The following is an 18474-nucleotide window of genomic DNA, read 5'->3' as shown; positions in this document are numbered from 1 at the left end:
TGGTTGTTTTAAAGAAGCCTTTTCTTTTTAACCAGTGAAGGAAGCTGCAAACATGAGAGACTTTCTGTCTTTCATCACAATGGGGTGATGGCTGTGCTGTGGTACTGAGAACCATTGACACAAAGCTGCTGGGGGAGGTGGTGAAGTTTGCCTCCTTCCAAGGCTTTGACTGTTTTATATCTGGTGGTGCTGAACCTTGCTTCCAGGCAGAAAACCATAATTGACCAAGTAAAACCTTATTTGTCCAAAATATTTTTATCATGGGAACATATGAACAGGAAAGGATTTAAAAAAATCCTTTTGAAATCTTTGCAACACCCCCCATATGTAAATAGGTCTGTCACTCCTCTGTTTGTCCACAGCTAGAGCTCCAGATGAACCAGTGTAGTGTGCGGTGACAGGAACAGCTGACTCATTAGTAGAGAGCAGTGAAAGGTAATTAACCCTGGGAAAAGTACAGCTGCCGTGCGGGCTGTTCCTTTCTGTAGGATCTGATTAGAAATTAGTGTTAAACCACTGATTCTTTTTTTTTTTTTAAGACAGTCAGTGATAATTCACTTTCCCTCTCAGGTGTGTCCCTAGAAAAGCTTTTCAAAAGTACTTATGTACAAAAGTGCTAAAATCTAAAACATGTTTTCTGTTAACAGTAGACAGACACCTGTTTTCCTTGTTCTCAGAGACTTCTTTCAAATAATACTATGTCTGACTGTAGAAGAGGGCAGTACCCGAATCCATATTGTGATACTCAGTTTGTGATTGCTTTAAAGGATAGTTTTATGTCGTTAATAAACTGTGGTTAACTGTTATTTAATTAAGTCTTCTCTTTTTTTCTTTCCATGTTTTCTCTGATGATGCTTCCCTCCAAAGCAATGGAAACTTTCCAGTTCAAATTCAGTAGCTGTTGAGGAAGGTAAGTGAAACCTTAAAATTAAACGTCCTCTTTCACTCAGTGTCCATCAAAAATAGGAGAAGCTGAAGAACCTGATTTTGCAGAAGCAATAATGATGTTTTAATAGTTAATATTGGTATCATCATGATCATTTGGAATATATTCATAATTTTTAGTCTTGGTTTGTGACTTTGCATGTCTGATGATGAGGAGTATTACTATTAAAATATTAAGAATTCATATAGGCCCACTGGGGGCACTGCAGATGCACGCGGGAAGCCAGCCTTCCAGCAGAAAGCAAACACAAAAGTAAAGAAAATTAAAAAAGAATTCATATAGATGACTAGAGATTGTGCTGCATAGGAAAATGCCCCTGCTCTCAAAGATTCCCTGAAATTGATGAGTGTGTTAGTTTGCATGACAAAGGGGCTATGACAGTTAAGAACCCTGAGGTGGAAAGAATATCCTGAACTATTCAGGAAGACCGAACTACCCATGATGCTTAAGAAAAGGGAGAAGAATGAGTCAGGGAGCTACAGTTACAATTGCATAAGGATTCAGTCCAGCCCACCATTGCCAGTTCTGAAGATGAGTGAAGGGGCCATAGTGAAGGAAAGCAGCATCCTCTAGAGGCTGAAATGACTCCCAGTGTCAGGCAGCAGCTGTCAAAAGCAAAGAACTTGACTCTCCCAACCCAGATGAGTGAAGAAATAGATTCTCCCTTGAAGTGGAGCATGACTTGGCAACTGTAAGGTAAAAAGTCCATTTTAAGCTACTGAGTTTGTGAGTATTTTCCAGAGAAACAATAGAAATGTAATAGAACAAGTCAACCAATAGATAGGGTACATTTTGCAGCTGGCAGTACAGATCCTAGAAAGAATATTGTGTTTCTTAATGAAAGAAAATTCTTGAGAGGCCGAAATTGATAGCCTGAGATACTTATTTTGGGATCTTAATGATGATTATTGATCTTAAAGACTCTAATATGTCATTTTGGGACACCTCTCCCTTTCAGAAATGCCCCATATAATATATTTGTAAACACAGTAGCTGTGTCAGTGGAAAAGCAAAGGAATGTGTATATTATGGACTCTTTTCAGTGAGCCTGGGTGAACATGAGCATGGGTAAGAATAATGGAGTAACAGAGAGGCCAACAGTCCAGGTCTCTGCTGCAGAGATCAAGCCCATACAAGAGAGCAGGTGGCCAGTGAGTCAGTCTTACTTCCACCTCTTGTCACCTGTGTGACATGGGGGCCGGTAAGCTTCCCCATTTTTGTGTGTAAACTGGTATGTCATGATGATAAAAAAACATCTCAAGTCAGGACTGGGTGCGTATGCAACACCTATGGGACTGCTTCACCTTGACAAGTATTCTGCAAAAATGAAAGGCATTTACTTAGGAAAATCCTATCTCCTTTCACTATTGATTTTTTAAAAAGGCTAGGCTTGCTTGGCCTTTCTCCTGGTTAACTTCCCTTTTCTTTACAGTACCAAAGTCATCAGTTTCAAGCACATGGCCATACATCATTTAAGTAAAATATAAGAACCCAGCAGTTAGCACCTTCTGGCAGATTTTGAGTGAGAAAAGGGAGACCCTAAGAACTAGGATCTGTGTAGAGTTTAAACGAGTCACAGCCTTCATAGGCAAGGGTTTTCTCCAAATCTGACAAAACAAGGCTAACTATATTTCTATTTCACATTTGGCTTTTATTTCCCCAAAAGAAGCAATTTAAAGTGATGTGATTTTTCATGTAAATGAGGTAAAAGTAGACGTTGTGCAAAATCATACATAGATCCATCATAATTCATACCCTGTCTTCTTTACATTTGGGAAATATATTTTCAACATACAAGAAGAAAAGATTACTGGGTAGGGTGGTTCAGAAATGTAATCCCAGCTCTTGGGAACCTGATAAAGAAGGAGCTCAACTTTGCAGCTCATTTGCATATAGCAAGACTTCATCTCAAAACAAACAAAAATCTTGTGAGTTTTCTTTAGCTAATAGAGTAACCAAACCAACTAAACTTACAATATCTTAGATTAGAAATTTCTGGGGTGTTATTTTAAATCAATTGATAGGCTAAAATCTCAAGGGATCTGAAAATGATTATTTTGGGCTTATCTCAATTCAGCAATGATGTACTGACCACACATCATAGCATAAAGTCATGTCTTTACGGTATAAAGTCATGGTGTAGGGGCCTACACCAGCCTAGGGAAAAGCAGACCGACATGACCAAGTGGACCAGCAGGCAGAACCTAGTCATCAGAATGGACATGCCATCAGTATTCTCTGGGAGTCCAGGATTCCGGGAGGTGCTGTCAACCACAGCAGGAGTGGCAAGGCACACATCAAGAGACAAACTTTGCAGTTCTAATCCTGAAAGGAGAAATTTCTTAGAAAGTCACCAATAAAACCAACAAATTCAAGACATTTAATTCTAGCTATTTAATTTGACCATCTGACTTTGATCCTTTCAGAACTGTATAAAAATATGACTTTGGTGCATTGTTTCGCCAATTTGGCTGCTAGTACCCTTTCAGTTGGTCTTTGCCAGTCTCCCCAAGGATGAATGGTTCAGGAGCCATCCTGGTCTAGAAGCTTTTCCAGGCTAGTCCATATTTATGCACCCACTCTCTCCTCTTTCTCCTCCTCTCTTAGTGCTTTCCACATCGCACTGCAATCCTCAACTTGCTGCTTTCTATTGCTGAGGGCAAAAGTTGTGTTTTATACATCTTTTAATATCAGTTGTGTAACATAGGACAAGATACAGATTTGCTGCCCAGTAACTATATATTGAACCTAGTAAATTTTTAGGAGGAAGATATCTGTATCAAAATGCTCTTTTTTAAACATCTTAGTTTACAGTGAGAATAGAATTCAAGGATTATTTTTGCAAGATCCATTAGCTCACTGACTTCAATAGCTGAGAGTCCTATCATTTTCTTAGTAAATTTCAGTTGAGTCTCCTGTGCTATGTTTCATATTCTGAAAGTTAAGATAAATGGCTATGTTCTTTTATCCTACTTCATATTTACAGAATATGGTGAAAATGTTAATGAAAACCAAACAGTTACTGTTGAGAAAAACAGCAGACTTGTTGAAAAAATTCTAAAGCCCCTCTTAACAGTAGGTAAGGAAAATGGAAAATGTCCAAGAACACCAAGGATACTGTGTGACCATCTATAATAAAATAGCTTAGAGACAATTCCCTTTGCACAATGAAAAGCCTCACTTTTGAATCAACAAGTGCTCTTTGAACTCTATTAAAAGTGTTTTGACATTATAAGGTTGTTTAGTATAGATTTACTCAAAATAGCACATTTAGTTGTAACAAGCCTTGAAGTTAAGTGGTTAGTGTAATAAAATGGAGTTTCCATAGTTACCACAGGAGAACTTTTCATTTCTTTGGAAGCCAGGAGGGAGCTTTAAAGAAAAGATTAAGCAAACAGACTCAGGCAGGTTCTTTGGATGGCGCTTCACACCTGATTGGCTATTTAAAAGAAGAAATTCTTGATTTTACAAAAAATTAGAGTGTTTCCACTAAAATACAGCAGCACGTTATGAAACCCCAACTTTTGTATTTTCTGGGCATTGTAAACCAAATTTCAAGTCAAAAGAAAAACTAGATTAACAGGTAGCCCTGTCAGATAACATTTTCATCCACAGTACTTTACCAATAAAAAAAAAATGTAAACGAGTTGGTTAAAAACCCCTTGCTGAAGATGGCAATGGCAGATCAGTGGATCATAGGCAAGTTTGTTATTCACAATCAGAGGGACATTTTGTTGAAATGCCTTGAAGAAGGGAAATTGCAATCGATGCTGGTGAAGATGTCTTCCTGTGCCAGTCTCATTGTTTTGTTTAGCGTTAAGATGCGCTCTCACTGTGTTTAGCGGAGGTCACTGCCACTGTCCTTTCCTATATCTAACCCAAGGAATTCTTCACAGTTGCCTGTTGAGACAACAGAATGATATGGTTTCTAGACTCTCAACCTTCAGCTCACCAGCCTTTAAAGCAGTAGTGATTAACAGGACTTTTACAAAGTTTCTATGTAGTTACAAGGACAGTTTCAATCTTCTGTCATTTTTTTGCATTAGCTATGATTATGCTTTTACCACAAAAATGCATTTGTTTTAAAGGTAACAATACAGACTGGGAGAATAGCTTATGTTTCATCTATATTTATCAGCACTCACTGTACATTTGTGTCTTCATTACCAGGAAATATTAAGGGACATTGTGCCATCTATTCCTGTTTACAGTTTATTATGCAGAGATAGGAAACACTTAGCATGTAAAATGAATGTAGAAATTATTCCTGGATAGAAACACGGACATTTCCCACTCGTTGGCTCTTTCTCCTCCATCACCGGATCAGAGTGTAATTGTCAGTAATCAGGCCTGCTTGCTGCTGATAAAACCACTCTGAATGCTAGCAGCCTTCTTTGTGTGATGACTCAATTATTCCAGAAGTGCCTCATCAAATCTGCCCCATCAGCTGGGCTAATAAATAAGGAGAAGAAACTGGCCCCCCAAAGCAAATTATAAATCCATTTGCATTAACCATTTCGCTGGTCCATGATCTAGGCAGAAATAAGCATGGCAGATTGTGTTAAGCTTATTTGAATATGTTTATAATGTTTACAGCATGCAACTTTTTTCCCACAAGGTGTTGGAATTATCAGTCATGAATGGCATCTAAATGCAGTTATGTTAATTACAGCAAGGTTTTAAGTATCTTTGAGGGCTATTTTGTTGCTTAAATCAGGTGCAAGTTAAATCATCTTGAGAGAAATATAGATCTTGCATAAGTTATTGGAATTGCTTCAGACTTTACGGAGAAGAGATCTGTTTTATTTTTACAGGGACTGGAAGGACAAATATAAATATTATCTTGCCTACTAGTGTGAATACAAGTTTTTGTATGTGTCACAGTAGAAACCAAAGTCATTTTGATCCTATGTGTGACTTCAGCAAACTGCAAAGCAAAATTTGCCTATTCAAAAAGCAAATCAAAGTTGCTATAGAATTCCTTGCACTTAAAATTCCTTGAAATATTCTATAGACAGAGATTTTTAAAATCTGGTTAAACCACTAGAAATCAACTAAATCCCTCAATGGAAATTAGTACATTGGTTGGCAAATCCTACTTCATTCTTCTTGTAAAATAGACAACTGTTCTGAGTCAAAGAAATTTGGTTTATCCATGAGCTTCTGTGATAACTCAGAGAAGCAGAGAAATATTAAAGTGGATGATGAAAATCAATATGATAGATAACAAAATAATTCAGCTTATTGACCATGTAAATACTTAAAATGAGAAGCATCCTCCCTAAAAATTAAGTGATCCCTACTGACCCACTTTGCAGTGGAAGCTATTCTCCCTGCAGAATGGTTCCAATTTTCTGGAAGATCTTTCTTTCTACTTCTACTCTGATCAGGCACCTAATTATGGGCTGGTGGTAGAGTAAAACTTTGGGTCAATAAGCATCATTTTTCTTTGCTTAAATTATCTTAAATGAAATTCAGTACTTATCTTCATTTGGTCCAGAAAATAAAGCATATTCCTTAATACCAACTTGGACAGTTCATGAGAAGAAATTAATTTTCAACAACATAAATATCACATAGCAGTAGACTCACAAAAATTTGATACATTGTCTCCTAAATATGGAATTATGTAGTATGGTAGAAAAACCAACTCTAAGACTTATCAACTTGAAAATCCGAAATAAGGCATTTGAATGGCAATAGAAATTATGAGGAGTAAAATGACAAATGGAAAACTGAAGAAATCCATTGTGTTTCTCACATGATGTGAGAAACATGATATATACATATATATATTAGTATATCTATATGTAGTCAGTCATCAACATGATATATACATATATATTAGTACGTACATACACAATGATAGTATGGTATATTACATATGTAAATATCTTTACATGTATAGTATGTTATTGCACATAATTTGGCTGTAACTTAAGTCATTACACTGATTAATAGAACAACAAATCTACAAGTTTAGAGCTACTAAGAACTTGTGTTATCATTACTCAAAAAAAAAAACCCCAGCTGTAATCACTTTTTATCATTCTAGCCAGTGAAAGGTTTTGAAGATTCCAAGTTAGAACAGTGAATAAGAGAGTAAAACTGTTAGAAGTTGTTGATGCAGCACTTCAAAGAATAGTGGTACCCAAGTAAACATAGTAGGTTTTTTACTTTACCTGTTAAGGAAACAAATGAAGTGATCTTTGGAGACTATTTGAACTTTCCAGACTTCTGAGAGGTCTGTCATACTGGCCTTTCTGATAAGATAAAGCAGGCTGGTTTCACTGGTAATCAAAGCCCAAAAGCACATTGATATACGTGTATATATCAATATGTATATCAATATGTATATATGTGTATAATATATATGTATCATGATATACAAGCTTTGTATCATGAGATGTACATGCTGAACACATTGCATGGTGAATTAATTTGCTTTCATCAAACTTTTCACCTGAAGTTTAGTTTGAGAAATTTTTTTAAGTATTACTTCCTTTGTAACTACAAGTAAATCTGTGATTCTCTGTCTTGGGGTGACAGTGGACATATTGATCTTGTCACTTAGGCCATTCATCCCACAAGAACAAAATATTATCTATACAGTGCAGGTTTCTTTTCAATTATATGACAGATTCATCACACTGTATCATAGGTCTGAACAGAGCTTTCTTTTTCTGAAGCAAGATCTCACCCATGAAGTGGGTGAGACAGGCCCCTAATTATTATCAGATAGGGAAGACACAAATGGAGTACTTGGTGATGACTTCATGGCTCCAATAAATCGGAATCATAATTAGAAAGACACTTAAGACCTCTGCAGCCTTTTGGGCTGCTAACATTTTGATTGCCATGCAGATTCATCTTTTAAAGTTTGCTGTTCCAGGAAAGTATGGGTTTCCATTAAAGTGCACTCATCCTAGCAGGTGGAGGTAGAATTTTTGGAAGCCCTTGGAGCTTGGTCAATTGTCTTAACAATGTACACTTCCCATGGATATTTTATTTATTAAGCATTTAAGTTGAAAAAAATGAATATTTAGAACCTTAGTACAGAATGACAATTTTTAAAACCCTAAAAAAAGTCATTTAATAAAAGGGAGTTTGAAAGGTATCTCCTCATTATAGTTCATATTAGGGAAGAAAGGAACAGGATTTCAATGGAAGATTTCTTTTGGTTCTCCCAAGGGTGGGCTTCCAAAGAGAGAAGGTGGGTAGGGACTTTAATGGCAGACACAGGTAAGCAGTGAGCACACCTGGACAAGACTACTTCCCACTTGTGTTTTACTGTGCTTCAACGTCATGAGCCTTCATGTGTCAAATCATATTCCCAAAGTTATCATTTCTCAGCACCCTCTGCACACTTTTCAGAGAGATCTCAGCTGTGCTGCCTCCAGGCTAGTCCCCAGGGAGGAAAGCCACAGCAGATGGGGTTAGGGCAGAGGGCTGATGCATCTGACAGCAAACGATCAGGCTGCTGAGTTGAAGCTGTGAGCGTCAGGAAGCTCCTTTTCCCCCAGGAGACCCAACTAACCACTGAAGAAAGTTGAAAATGAGCCCTTTGAGAAACGCTATTAAAAGTAGTAAAAAATTGCAATTGTGCAGATGACGTGCTGCTGTGTGCTTATTCGGATGCTAATGAGTTTGACATTAGGGAACTCAGAGGCTTTACAGCTACTCCCTTATGTGATTCAGTTCTTTATTGGCAATCTTTGAGAAAATAAATGGAAAATGTATTGCTAATAAATACATAACACGATAGGGTATTAGACAGAACGCCATTACTTTCAGGATTTAGAAAGAGCTTTGTTCACCAGTGTGACTGCTTCCAGGATCTTTTGTTTTAGGTTAGTGTATGGCAAACAAAGGGGAGTAGGCAGGTGGAAAGCTCCAGAACTCTTTCTGAACCAAGAGTGGGGTAGAATGGGCCAAAAACGTTTGCAGAGAAAGCCTTTTTTTTTTTAAGTCGCAATGAAATACAAAGTAAGAATTCCCAAGCTGCAACACCACTTTCCCATTTTTCTACATGGGCAGTAGTCCACCCTGTCATGTGCAAATTTCTTCCTTGTTCTTCCCCCACAGCTACAGTTGCTGATTTGAGTTGAGAAAGTATCTGCTTCATGTCTGGTCAAAGCCTGCAAATAGCAGGCATCTATGGTTCAGGGGCTGCTGGTTCATATGCTGCACAAGGTAGAAGTTCCGGCAACGGAAATCTTCAAGGAAGGCTGGTGGCCTGTGTCTTCAGATGTCAGAACTGCCAACTAAGCATTTAACTGGGGGTATGTGTGCAAGTGATGGTGTAGCTGGGCCCTCTCTAGGCTACTGAATGCACTGCATTGAATTTCAGAGTTGTTTTTTTTTGTTGTTTTTTTTTTTCCCTCAAGGGCCAAAGAGCCTCATGAGAACAGATTCTGTTTCCATCCCTAGGGCCAAATCAAGGGGATATAGCCCTGTGCATTGTGACTTGATGGTGAAAAACCAAGGCAAATTATTTCCTTGAAAAGCAAGTTAAAATACTTGGCAAAGGATTAACAGCATTTTATGCTGGCTTCATTCAGAACAGGTCTGAGTAATGAAAGGATGCATTTTGTTTTTTAACTTCTTGACTGTAATACATTGCAAATCTTGTCTTAATCATTTCTTTTTGGTGGTCCAAAGTAATAATAATAGTAATAATGGGACTGGGGATATAGTTCAATAGTAAAGTACTTGCCTACTATGCTTAAGACTTTGGCTTCAGTCCCTAGGACGCACACTGCTAATAATGGTATATGTAGCATAACAATTGCATTCTGTTTATAATATATCCAACCCAATTATGAATTAAAAATGCCAGCATATGCTCTGTTTTTCACTGTGATGTTTATTTAAATCTTCTTTGTGTTTGTCCATCCTGATATGCTTTCTCTCTTTTACTTTGTCTATTAATATGATGAGTTTCAGGATTTCCCACTAAACTGGACAAAGATATTTATTGGCTCTGAAGGAGCATACAGGTTACCTGGAGAAAGAGAGTGGCACGGTCTCCTTTTTATTTATTTAAAATAGCCTATATTGAAAGAAAAATAATTCAAAGAATTAATATAAAGGCTCCTCTCTACAACAGGACTCATCTCTGTGGATTTGCTTTGAAATTTGTTGTTAGTGATGAGTTTTGAATTGTGATTTTTGTCAGAAGCATAGTCAATTTATTGTTTTAAACTACTAAGCAGGTGAATTCCGCTGAGGCCAAAGACCTTTTTGCATATTTATTAGTATGTGGTATTTAGTTGCTTGTGTTTGCCCTTAAAGAAGGGTTCATGAGTAAAGTAGTTCCAAAATCCAATGTGAATTCATTTGTATTAGAAATTAGTTTGCATAAGGATTAAGAGCAAATAAGCAAGGTGTTTTTAAGGTGTTATTTTAAAAGTATTCTACGTGACTTCCAGAATTCTTATGAGCACTGAAAAGTAAAGAATTGGGTTGTCCTGCAGAAAACATCTATTTGAAATAATATGTGTATTATGAAAAAATTTATTTTCTAACATTTACATATTTTGCAACAGATGCATCTCAAAATATGAGCAACAAAGAATATTCAAGGCCATTTATGTGCTACTTGCCTTAAGTTATATTTAAATGTGACATATTTTTAAAGCATACCCAAAAACATAAAGCTGGCAGTTACCCCGTAATATCACAAAGCTGAGACCACGGTATGGCAAGTAATACAAATCCTTGGCATACACGTGTTACCCAAGGGAATAATAGAACTATTTGCTGGAGTTGTTTGCCAAAAGGACACAAACATATAGCTATGGTTTATATTCAACACTGCATTTGTACAAAGTTACCAGATAAAGTCTGCGATAGTGGTGGCAACTCAAAACCCAAAGTAACAGTCAAATAGTCTTCCTCCTAACATTACCCAGGCTCGTTTCAGCTCTGAGCTCTCTTCTCTTGCTGCACATTTCTCAATGATTCCAGACAATTCCCTTTGAAAGTTATTTCACCTGTGAGTCATGTGTAAGCATGTGGTCCTCAGGCAGAGCTACTACCCAGAGAACTGTACTTATCTGACTGAAGACTCAGTCTTCCTTCTTCCTCCAGGTTTGATATTTGTAGAGGATGAGAGGATAGGATTGGGAGGGACGCTCATCTAGAGGGGACATTCCATACAGAGTCAAAGACAGTATAGCAGGAGGCATGCAGACCAGCACTTAGAACCAAGAATAGGGTGCCCCCAGTAAGTGAGAAGTTAAAAAAATTATAACCATGTCATCATGGGGCTGTAAGAAAGCATTTTTTTAAGGTTTGCATTTTTTTTTTTTAAGCTGGACATGGTAATGCACACCTTCACTCAGGAGGCAGAGATAGTCAAATCTCTGGGAGATCGAGTCCGGTCTGGTCAACATAGCAAGTTCCAGGCCACCTAGAGCTACAGGGAGACCCTATCTCATAAACAAAAGCTTGCCTTTTGAATATGTTTCTAATCAATAAATGTATAAAAAGAAAATCTGAAGAATAAAAAGGGTGAGGGTGAGGCAAAACAGACTTAACATTCTAGCTTAGTGTCTGTTCCATTCTTTATTTACTATTGCAGCCCATTTACCCACAATTTTCCTTATGTAATAGGTAAATATTTTGGCTGCCATTTTGGGCTGATCCAAAGCTATGTTTGGGACAACAGGCCAACAGCATCGAGAGAAAGTACACTTAATATGGGGCTCTCTGTCCTCAACCTGGAGTCATTTCATTTTCTTGACTTTCAGGCCTTTCCCAGCTTCCTATATTTCTCTTTGTTGTTTTTCTATAGTTCATTTCTGCCAAGGAGGTGTCCACTGAGGATACATAGCATCTTGTGGAGAGGACCCTAGGACCTTCCTGCCCAGCCACTGAACATCCTCTCTGCTTTGCCATGAGTGTAACAGGATTAAAAGAACATCTCATAGACTGGGATTGTAGGTCAACAGTTGGGCATTTGCTTACCAATCCCCAGCACTACCAATAAATGAATAAATAAACTTATTTAAACAGAATCAGAAAGGACATCTCACAAGAATAATGTGATACACAGAACATGTTGTCAGTCCAAATATGTCAGAAGAGGAGCACAGAGAGCCCTGGTTAAGAAGGGAAATGAGGGCTGGAAAGATAGTTATTGGTAAAGTACTTGCTGCACAAGCATGAAGACCTGAGTTCAAGCCCCAGTACCCATGTAAAAAGCCAGGCGTAGTAGTATGCATTTGTAACTCCAGTACTGGGAAGTTTTATTGAATAGAAATATATTCAAAAGGCAAGCTTTTGTTTATGAGATAGGGTCTCCCTGTAGCTCTAGGTGGCCTGGAACTTGCTATGTTGACCAGGCCGGACTCGATCTCCCAGAGGTTCTCCTATCTCTGCCTCCTGAGTGAAGTCAGCCTAGCTGAACCTGGGAGTCTCAAGCCAGTCTCTGAGATGATAAGGTGGCAGGCTCCTGAGGAATGACACTCAAGGTTGGTCTCTGGCTTCCAGACACATACACCCACATACTCATGTGCACCCATCCACATGAAAATCATGTACATGAGCGCACACATACATACACATACACTACATAAATTAATTAATAAATAAATGAATACTAAAATTTTAAAGGAAGGAAAGTGATTGCACATTGGGTGTGTGGAAGAACTCTTCAATTTGCAAGTTCCCACATGAGATACCTAACAATACAGTATTAATTATATCAGGGATTTCAGAAAATGTTCACAAAACATGGTGATCACTATGACTTTTCCAAAAAATATTATGAAGCCCTTTCCCCAAAAGAACCAAATGCTAATTATAAAAATGTGCTTGTTGCATAGAGTTCTGTTGAGGAGAAATGGGATTTCAATATCACCAATGGGTTTGCTTTTCCTAGCTTTTAAGAAGTGACTGTGTAATTACTTGGGTAGTTGGAGATTGAATATTTAAAAAAATTTTTTTTTGAAATTAGGTTAAAGTAAAATTTTGAGTTAAGGGGCTGGAGAGGTGGCTTAGTGGTTAAGAACACTGGCTGTTCTTGCAGAAGACCCAGGTTCAAATTCCAGCACCCACATGGCAGCTAACAACTGTCCATAACTCTAGTCCCAAGAGATCCCACAGCCTCTTCTGTCCTCAGCTGGCATTGTACAGCACAGGTGCACTTACCTACATGCAGGCAATACACGCATACACATAAAATAAAAATAATAAATATTTTTTAAAGTTTATTAAAAAATTTTGAGTTAAAAGCAGAATCAAATGAAACTAAATCCACATACTAGTGGCTTGCATAAGTGAAAGCCGAATTGAGTTAATGACTCTGTATTGCTCCTTGAATCTCTTCTTCCCAGAAAGAAGAAATTCTGAGACTTCCTTTTCAACCCCCAAATGGCTTTCAGGTCTGTACACTGGGGTTATGAGAATTGCCCCTAATATAAGTCCAGTAAGAAAAGATGGACAAATACAGTAACTAAGAAAGCCTTTGTACATCTCTATATAGATTTACAAGTAAACAAAGATGTTAAATGAAGTCTTTCCAAAACTCAACCAAATAGATTTTATTCTATGGTTATTTTTCCCCTTCATTGTGTATATGCTTTCTTCAACTCCTGGTTCCTACACATCCCTTCTCAGACGTTCATCGATTTTCATTTTGTTCGTTTCCTTCCCACTTGCCATTTGTCCCCTAGAGGACTGTAGCATGAAGCCTTTTACAGAGTGAGATCCAAACAACTACCTTTTTTTCCTCCTGTCAACATATTACCCATGGTCTATCCATACTGTATATTAAACCGAACTTTTCTTAAAATAGTCTCAGGTCAGGAAATCAGCATTGGCAAAGTTACCTTCAATGCTTTTATCACTTTTGAGAAATAGATTGTCAAATCCAAGAGGAATTTTCCTTACCCATAAATTATGGGGTGAATACAAATTTTATAAGAAATCCACAAAGTGACAGGATTTTTAAAAATTATTGTCTATTTGAGAAAAAATTCCTAAGTTTTGCGAAGTTAACTGTAATCTATTGAATAGCATTTAGGGCAGAAAGATAATCAAAGTTGTCACTTTCCAATACAAAAAAATATTTTCAAATAAGAGCTGGAATTTTCAAGATTGTATTATTATGTTATTTAGGTAATTTTTCCTGAACCATGTCCCTCCTTTATAATTCAAGAGGGACTGGAAAGGATGATGATCTAGCCTCACCCCAAGTCTCAAGATATGCACTAGATAAAAACTTCTTCTCCTCTTAATAGTGTATGACCTGAGCAAGATAGCCATATGAATAAGAGGTTTGACTGTAGAAAGAATAAGTCTGTCCATTGGCAATTTAAGGTTCATGGCAATAATCCCAACGAAAAAGGCTTAGAACTTTCTACTTCAGTGTAAAGTTCTAGAGAACAAAGACCTGGCTTTTGTTTGTTGTTTATTCAGTGCCTCCTGCCACTGAGCTGTGCCCTTGGCCCATAAAGAACCTGCTTTTGAATTGGAGTGGAAGAGGAGAGAAAAACATCTCACAAGTGTTAAAACTCCAACACACAAATAAGTACTGATATGTTTTAGGTTTTTGATAATCATCATCCCCAATGGAGCCACATGACCAGACACTTAACTTAGTAACTATTGTTCTTTAGGGTTAAGGAGAGAAGGAAAATGAAGCAGGCATCTTATAAACTGTAGCCTTCTTTCTTTTTCTCATTTCATTATTATAATTTGGCCCAGGGATTGAATTTGAAAACTTAACTATCACATCAAATAATCATTTTTAAATGCTTATATAGGGTCTATATGCTATACCAGTAAGAAACAATAGCTCAACAAAATACAGTTATGAGATCAGCATTTGCAGCACAGTCAAGGGGAGGTCCATGAATATTTACGCATTTCTTCCAATAGCTTCAATGCATAGATGGGTTGTAGGTTGGCTATAAGACGTAGACCCATAAGTAGCTGCTCAAAGCTCTTACAAAGAGGTTGTATGTAAAAATGTTCCTGAAACTTTTGGGTGTGCCTACTGCACTCTTGGCACCCTGTGTTTCAGTTTCAGTAAAGAAACTCATGGAGTTCAACCTTCCCTGGTTTTGGGGGCATTTTACAGAGTGGATAGGGAGAGTTAATGGCACCTGTGTGGCAGGATAATAGACTTGTGCTGTGTGGATGCTCTCCCATGGGAGTAGCTTCCTCAGAAATATGTGATGTGTTTCATCATTTTAACCCTCACATGCTACTGATCTCTCTTAATCTAGTTATTTGTGTAGCACACATAGGTACGTTTGCATGAGCTGAGCCACTTTATATGCAACAGAGATCCTCCCGGGAGGAGGGGATTTCACAAGGCAGTGTGCGCTGTCCTGAGTAAACCAAGCCCCTTTAATCCTAGGCAGTGTCGCATCTGTCATAAACTCATGTGGTTTCAAAAGAAGGAAAATCCACAGGAAAAAAAATCACCTCTGTTTTACTGTTGTTTTCTGTTATTGTGTAGTTTTAAAATATTTATAACAAAGAACCATTTTATTTAGACTAAAGCGACTGCTGTTCAGCCAAAGTGGTGAATACTTTTTGTTTGCTAATTTAAAAAGCAGTTCAACGATTGGTATGGTGTTTATTATGAAGCAATGACAAAAGAGTTCTGGTGGGTTTAATAGTTTTAGCTTATGAGAGCTGTTGTTAATTTCATCTGTAGTGTTGCAGGTGAAAAAATTCACAATGGATAAATAGTCTATATTGGTTTAACTGAACATAATATATAGTGTGTTCTGGAGTTGTTTGTCTCAATAGACTATAGTAATCAAAAGTAATGAACCTATTATGTGCAGGACCTTGGAGAGCATCGAATGGCAGTAAAAGTGTGGCACATAAAAGGTTTATTAAAGGAAATTAAAGTCCATCATTGCCACACCTGCTCCCCTATTATACATCTATGGCAGGTCAGTGCCTTCAATCACAACCTAGCCTCTGAGAGCAGGGCCGGCTCCCATTACCATGGCAGTCACCCTGCCGCTGCTCACACCCAGATTTGAGGACAGAAGCCACAGAGTGTGCCTTCTGCCTGTCCCTGATTTGCAACAAGCAGAGCATCTTATTTATATTTAAGAATTCTTCTAACAGTGCGCAGAAGTGAATTAAACTAAGAGATGATTAGCAAATTTTAGCAAAATAGATGGATGTCGTGGGGTCAGACTCTATGAAAAACAGAAGGCTTTAAAAGCCTTTGCATCCCTTTGATAATTTATTTGATTACATTTAAAATATTCAGTAATGATGGGAACTTGATACTGCCGTGCACCTCACTCAATTTTGCTTTCCTTCTACATTTGCGTGATTATAACTAGTAGTTTTTTTGGAATTCAGAGAGTAAATGTAGGTCACTGATGATGTTCTTAATTCCCAGTGGTATTTGGCAGGGGCAGTGCAAGGGTTTGTCTTGGTGCTGCATTTTTGCACAGGTGGTTATTTTTCCTAACTTAGATAGTTATAATCAGAAAGGATCTGGAAATTTAAAGGAATTCGACTTTACTAAATGAGTCTAGGTCTTTTATTTTGGCATTGTAGATTCTCTTCCCTTCACAGCCACTATTGATAAGATGATCCTTTTTCGACCTTTGGAATCCCAGAAGCAGGTGACCAGTAGCAAACACTTGTAGACAAGGCCATCTGCTCTCTCGCTGCTGTCCTCTCTGGTTTCCCACATTTATTGCTGTGTCTTAAAACCAGAGGTATTCAAGAACAGTCAGTCACATTCCCACAGAGCCAGAAGGGAGTTCAGCAGCATGGACGGCTACTGCCCTGGTTTTCATAATGACCTTTAGAATTTCTAATTACATGTTTTCACAATGGTCAGTGTCAAAGGAATGACCTCAAAACCCTGTGTTCATGTTACAGATGGATGCAGAGACTGACGATAAAACACTGCGTAGTCACTCAAAAGGAACCAAAGGTGAGTTAGCAAGCAGGATTCCTGACACTGTGCCCACCACAACATGAAAGACAGGAGTGCTCACACTCATCCCTAGTGAGCTGTCAAAGTGATTACAATGTCCTTGGGACTTCTTTCATTCAAATCAAGCCAGGACACTGACATTTGTCACTGAACTCTAAAATATCATGAATCAAGAGTTAAAAGACCTAGAAAGGTCTAAAAAAATGTATGATGTTCTCAAAAAAAATGCAGTCATGAGTAGATATGAACGTCTTGCAAAGCATACTAAGGTTCTGCAAGTGTGAAGTGTTTTATGCAGTCCTTTAGATTATGGAAGATGATCAGGAAAAAGGCCGGACTGTCAGCTTACTACCAAAGCTGATTTGTATATTATGTGCTTTAGTGGTTCCCAATCCATACTTAGTTCAAGTGAAATGATAATGTTTGTTTTTCGACTGTTCCCACTGGGAGTTTCAGGCAGCTCTGGAAAGTAATGTTTGGAAGGTTCAACTTGCCGGTTATCCTTGTCTTTCTATAACCAACAGATGGTAATGTAACACTGAAATATAAACAGGTCCTTGGTGATCTAAACAGCTGGAAAGCAGGATTGACTGGCAATAACACCCCTTAAGGAAAATAACTTTTATTATAATTAGCTATATTTTGTGACCCTTAATTCTAAAGTGGAAAACTATAGTTTCACCATAGCTCTGAAAGCAGCCTGGATAGCTGTCTCCTCACATTCAGTCCTCATTTCTACTCTGCTAGGCCACTGCTTCTCGGCCCTCCCTAAGGGCTTGTAGTTTACAGTGGAGAGTGGCTAATCCAATGGAACATGTTTGTGTTTATATATGTAGTCAAGGTAGCTAATTCCTCTTTAAGCAAAGTCCAGAACCCCAACATTCTTCATACAGTCAAGGAGGACATTTTTAATTCAAATGCAGTTGTGATTTACCATGGCAAACGTCACAATGGGATACGTATTTAAGAAAAAGGGTTTGCCATTATTCAGGATAAGCTCATGCTGGCCAGAAGTAACAGGAGTTTAAAGATTAGAATGTCTGATCTCCAGTTTTCATGTCTCAGAGCACACTACTCTCTTGTATTTTTAAAATGTGGGTCTTTTAACTTGCAATTATTTTTGGACTTCACATTTTGGCAGTGCACACAAACTCTTAAATACAGCCAGCATGTTTTTCTAGAAGTGAAGCTACTGTTTCTTGTGAAGCATGAGTAATTCTGAAAACCACCTGTTGTCTCTGTCCATATGCTGCTTACCCTGTGTAGGCAGGTATTTATAAACATGAACTCCTCTAGTTCCAGAGTTCCAGACAGAATTTCAAAGCTCTACTTTGTGTGACTTCCTCATTTTTGAAAGAGTGTTGATATTAACAAAACCAAAGCCCATTCCTGTCTTCCCATATGTAGGAACTGTATGGGATCAAATCTTGAGATGTACTCATTAGTGAAGCCTTGCCATTTTTTTAAAAATAAATACTTATTTAATGTCATTAAATATGAACTCAAGGGGCTGGGATATAGCTTAGAGTTAGAGCTCTTGCATAGTATTGCCTGAGGCACTGGGTCCCATCTCTAACACCATAAAAAACAAACAAAC

At 37.9% G+C, this 18474-nt stretch overlaps 1 protein-coding gene across 4 annotated transcripts in view; it reads left to right on the top strand.

The window, feature by feature from the left end:
* The window catches only part of LOC103740310 (ST18 C2H2C-type zinc finger transcription factor), a 165346-nt gene that overhangs the window by 22261 nt on the left and 124611 nt on the right, over nt 1–18474 (top strand). For 3 of the 4 annotated variants that reach the window (XM_008840900.2, XM_008840902.1, XM_008840901.2), the window contains exons 2-3: nt 868–910; nt 16820–16874. In XM_008840900.2, coding sequence (XP_008839122.1) covers nt 16820–16874 — 55 coding nt within the window. In that variant the 5' untranslated portion in view covers nt 868–910. Of the gene's footprint in view, nt 1–867; nt 911–16819; nt 16875–18474 lie in introns of those variants that run through there. The other variant, XM_008840903.1, reaches the window with a different exon arrangement.

The sequence above is a fragment of the Nannospalax galili genome, unplaced genomic scaffold (genome assembly GCF_000622305.1).
Source record: "Nannospalax galili isolate Female #2095 unplaced genomic scaffold, S.galili_v1.0 scaffold639, whole genome shotgun sequence".
In the NCBI taxonomy this organism is placed as follows: Eukaryota; Metazoa; Chordata; class Mammalia; order Rodentia; family Spalacidae; genus Nannospalax; species Nannospalax galili.
This window is presented reverse-complemented; position numbering and strand designations above follow the sequence as displayed.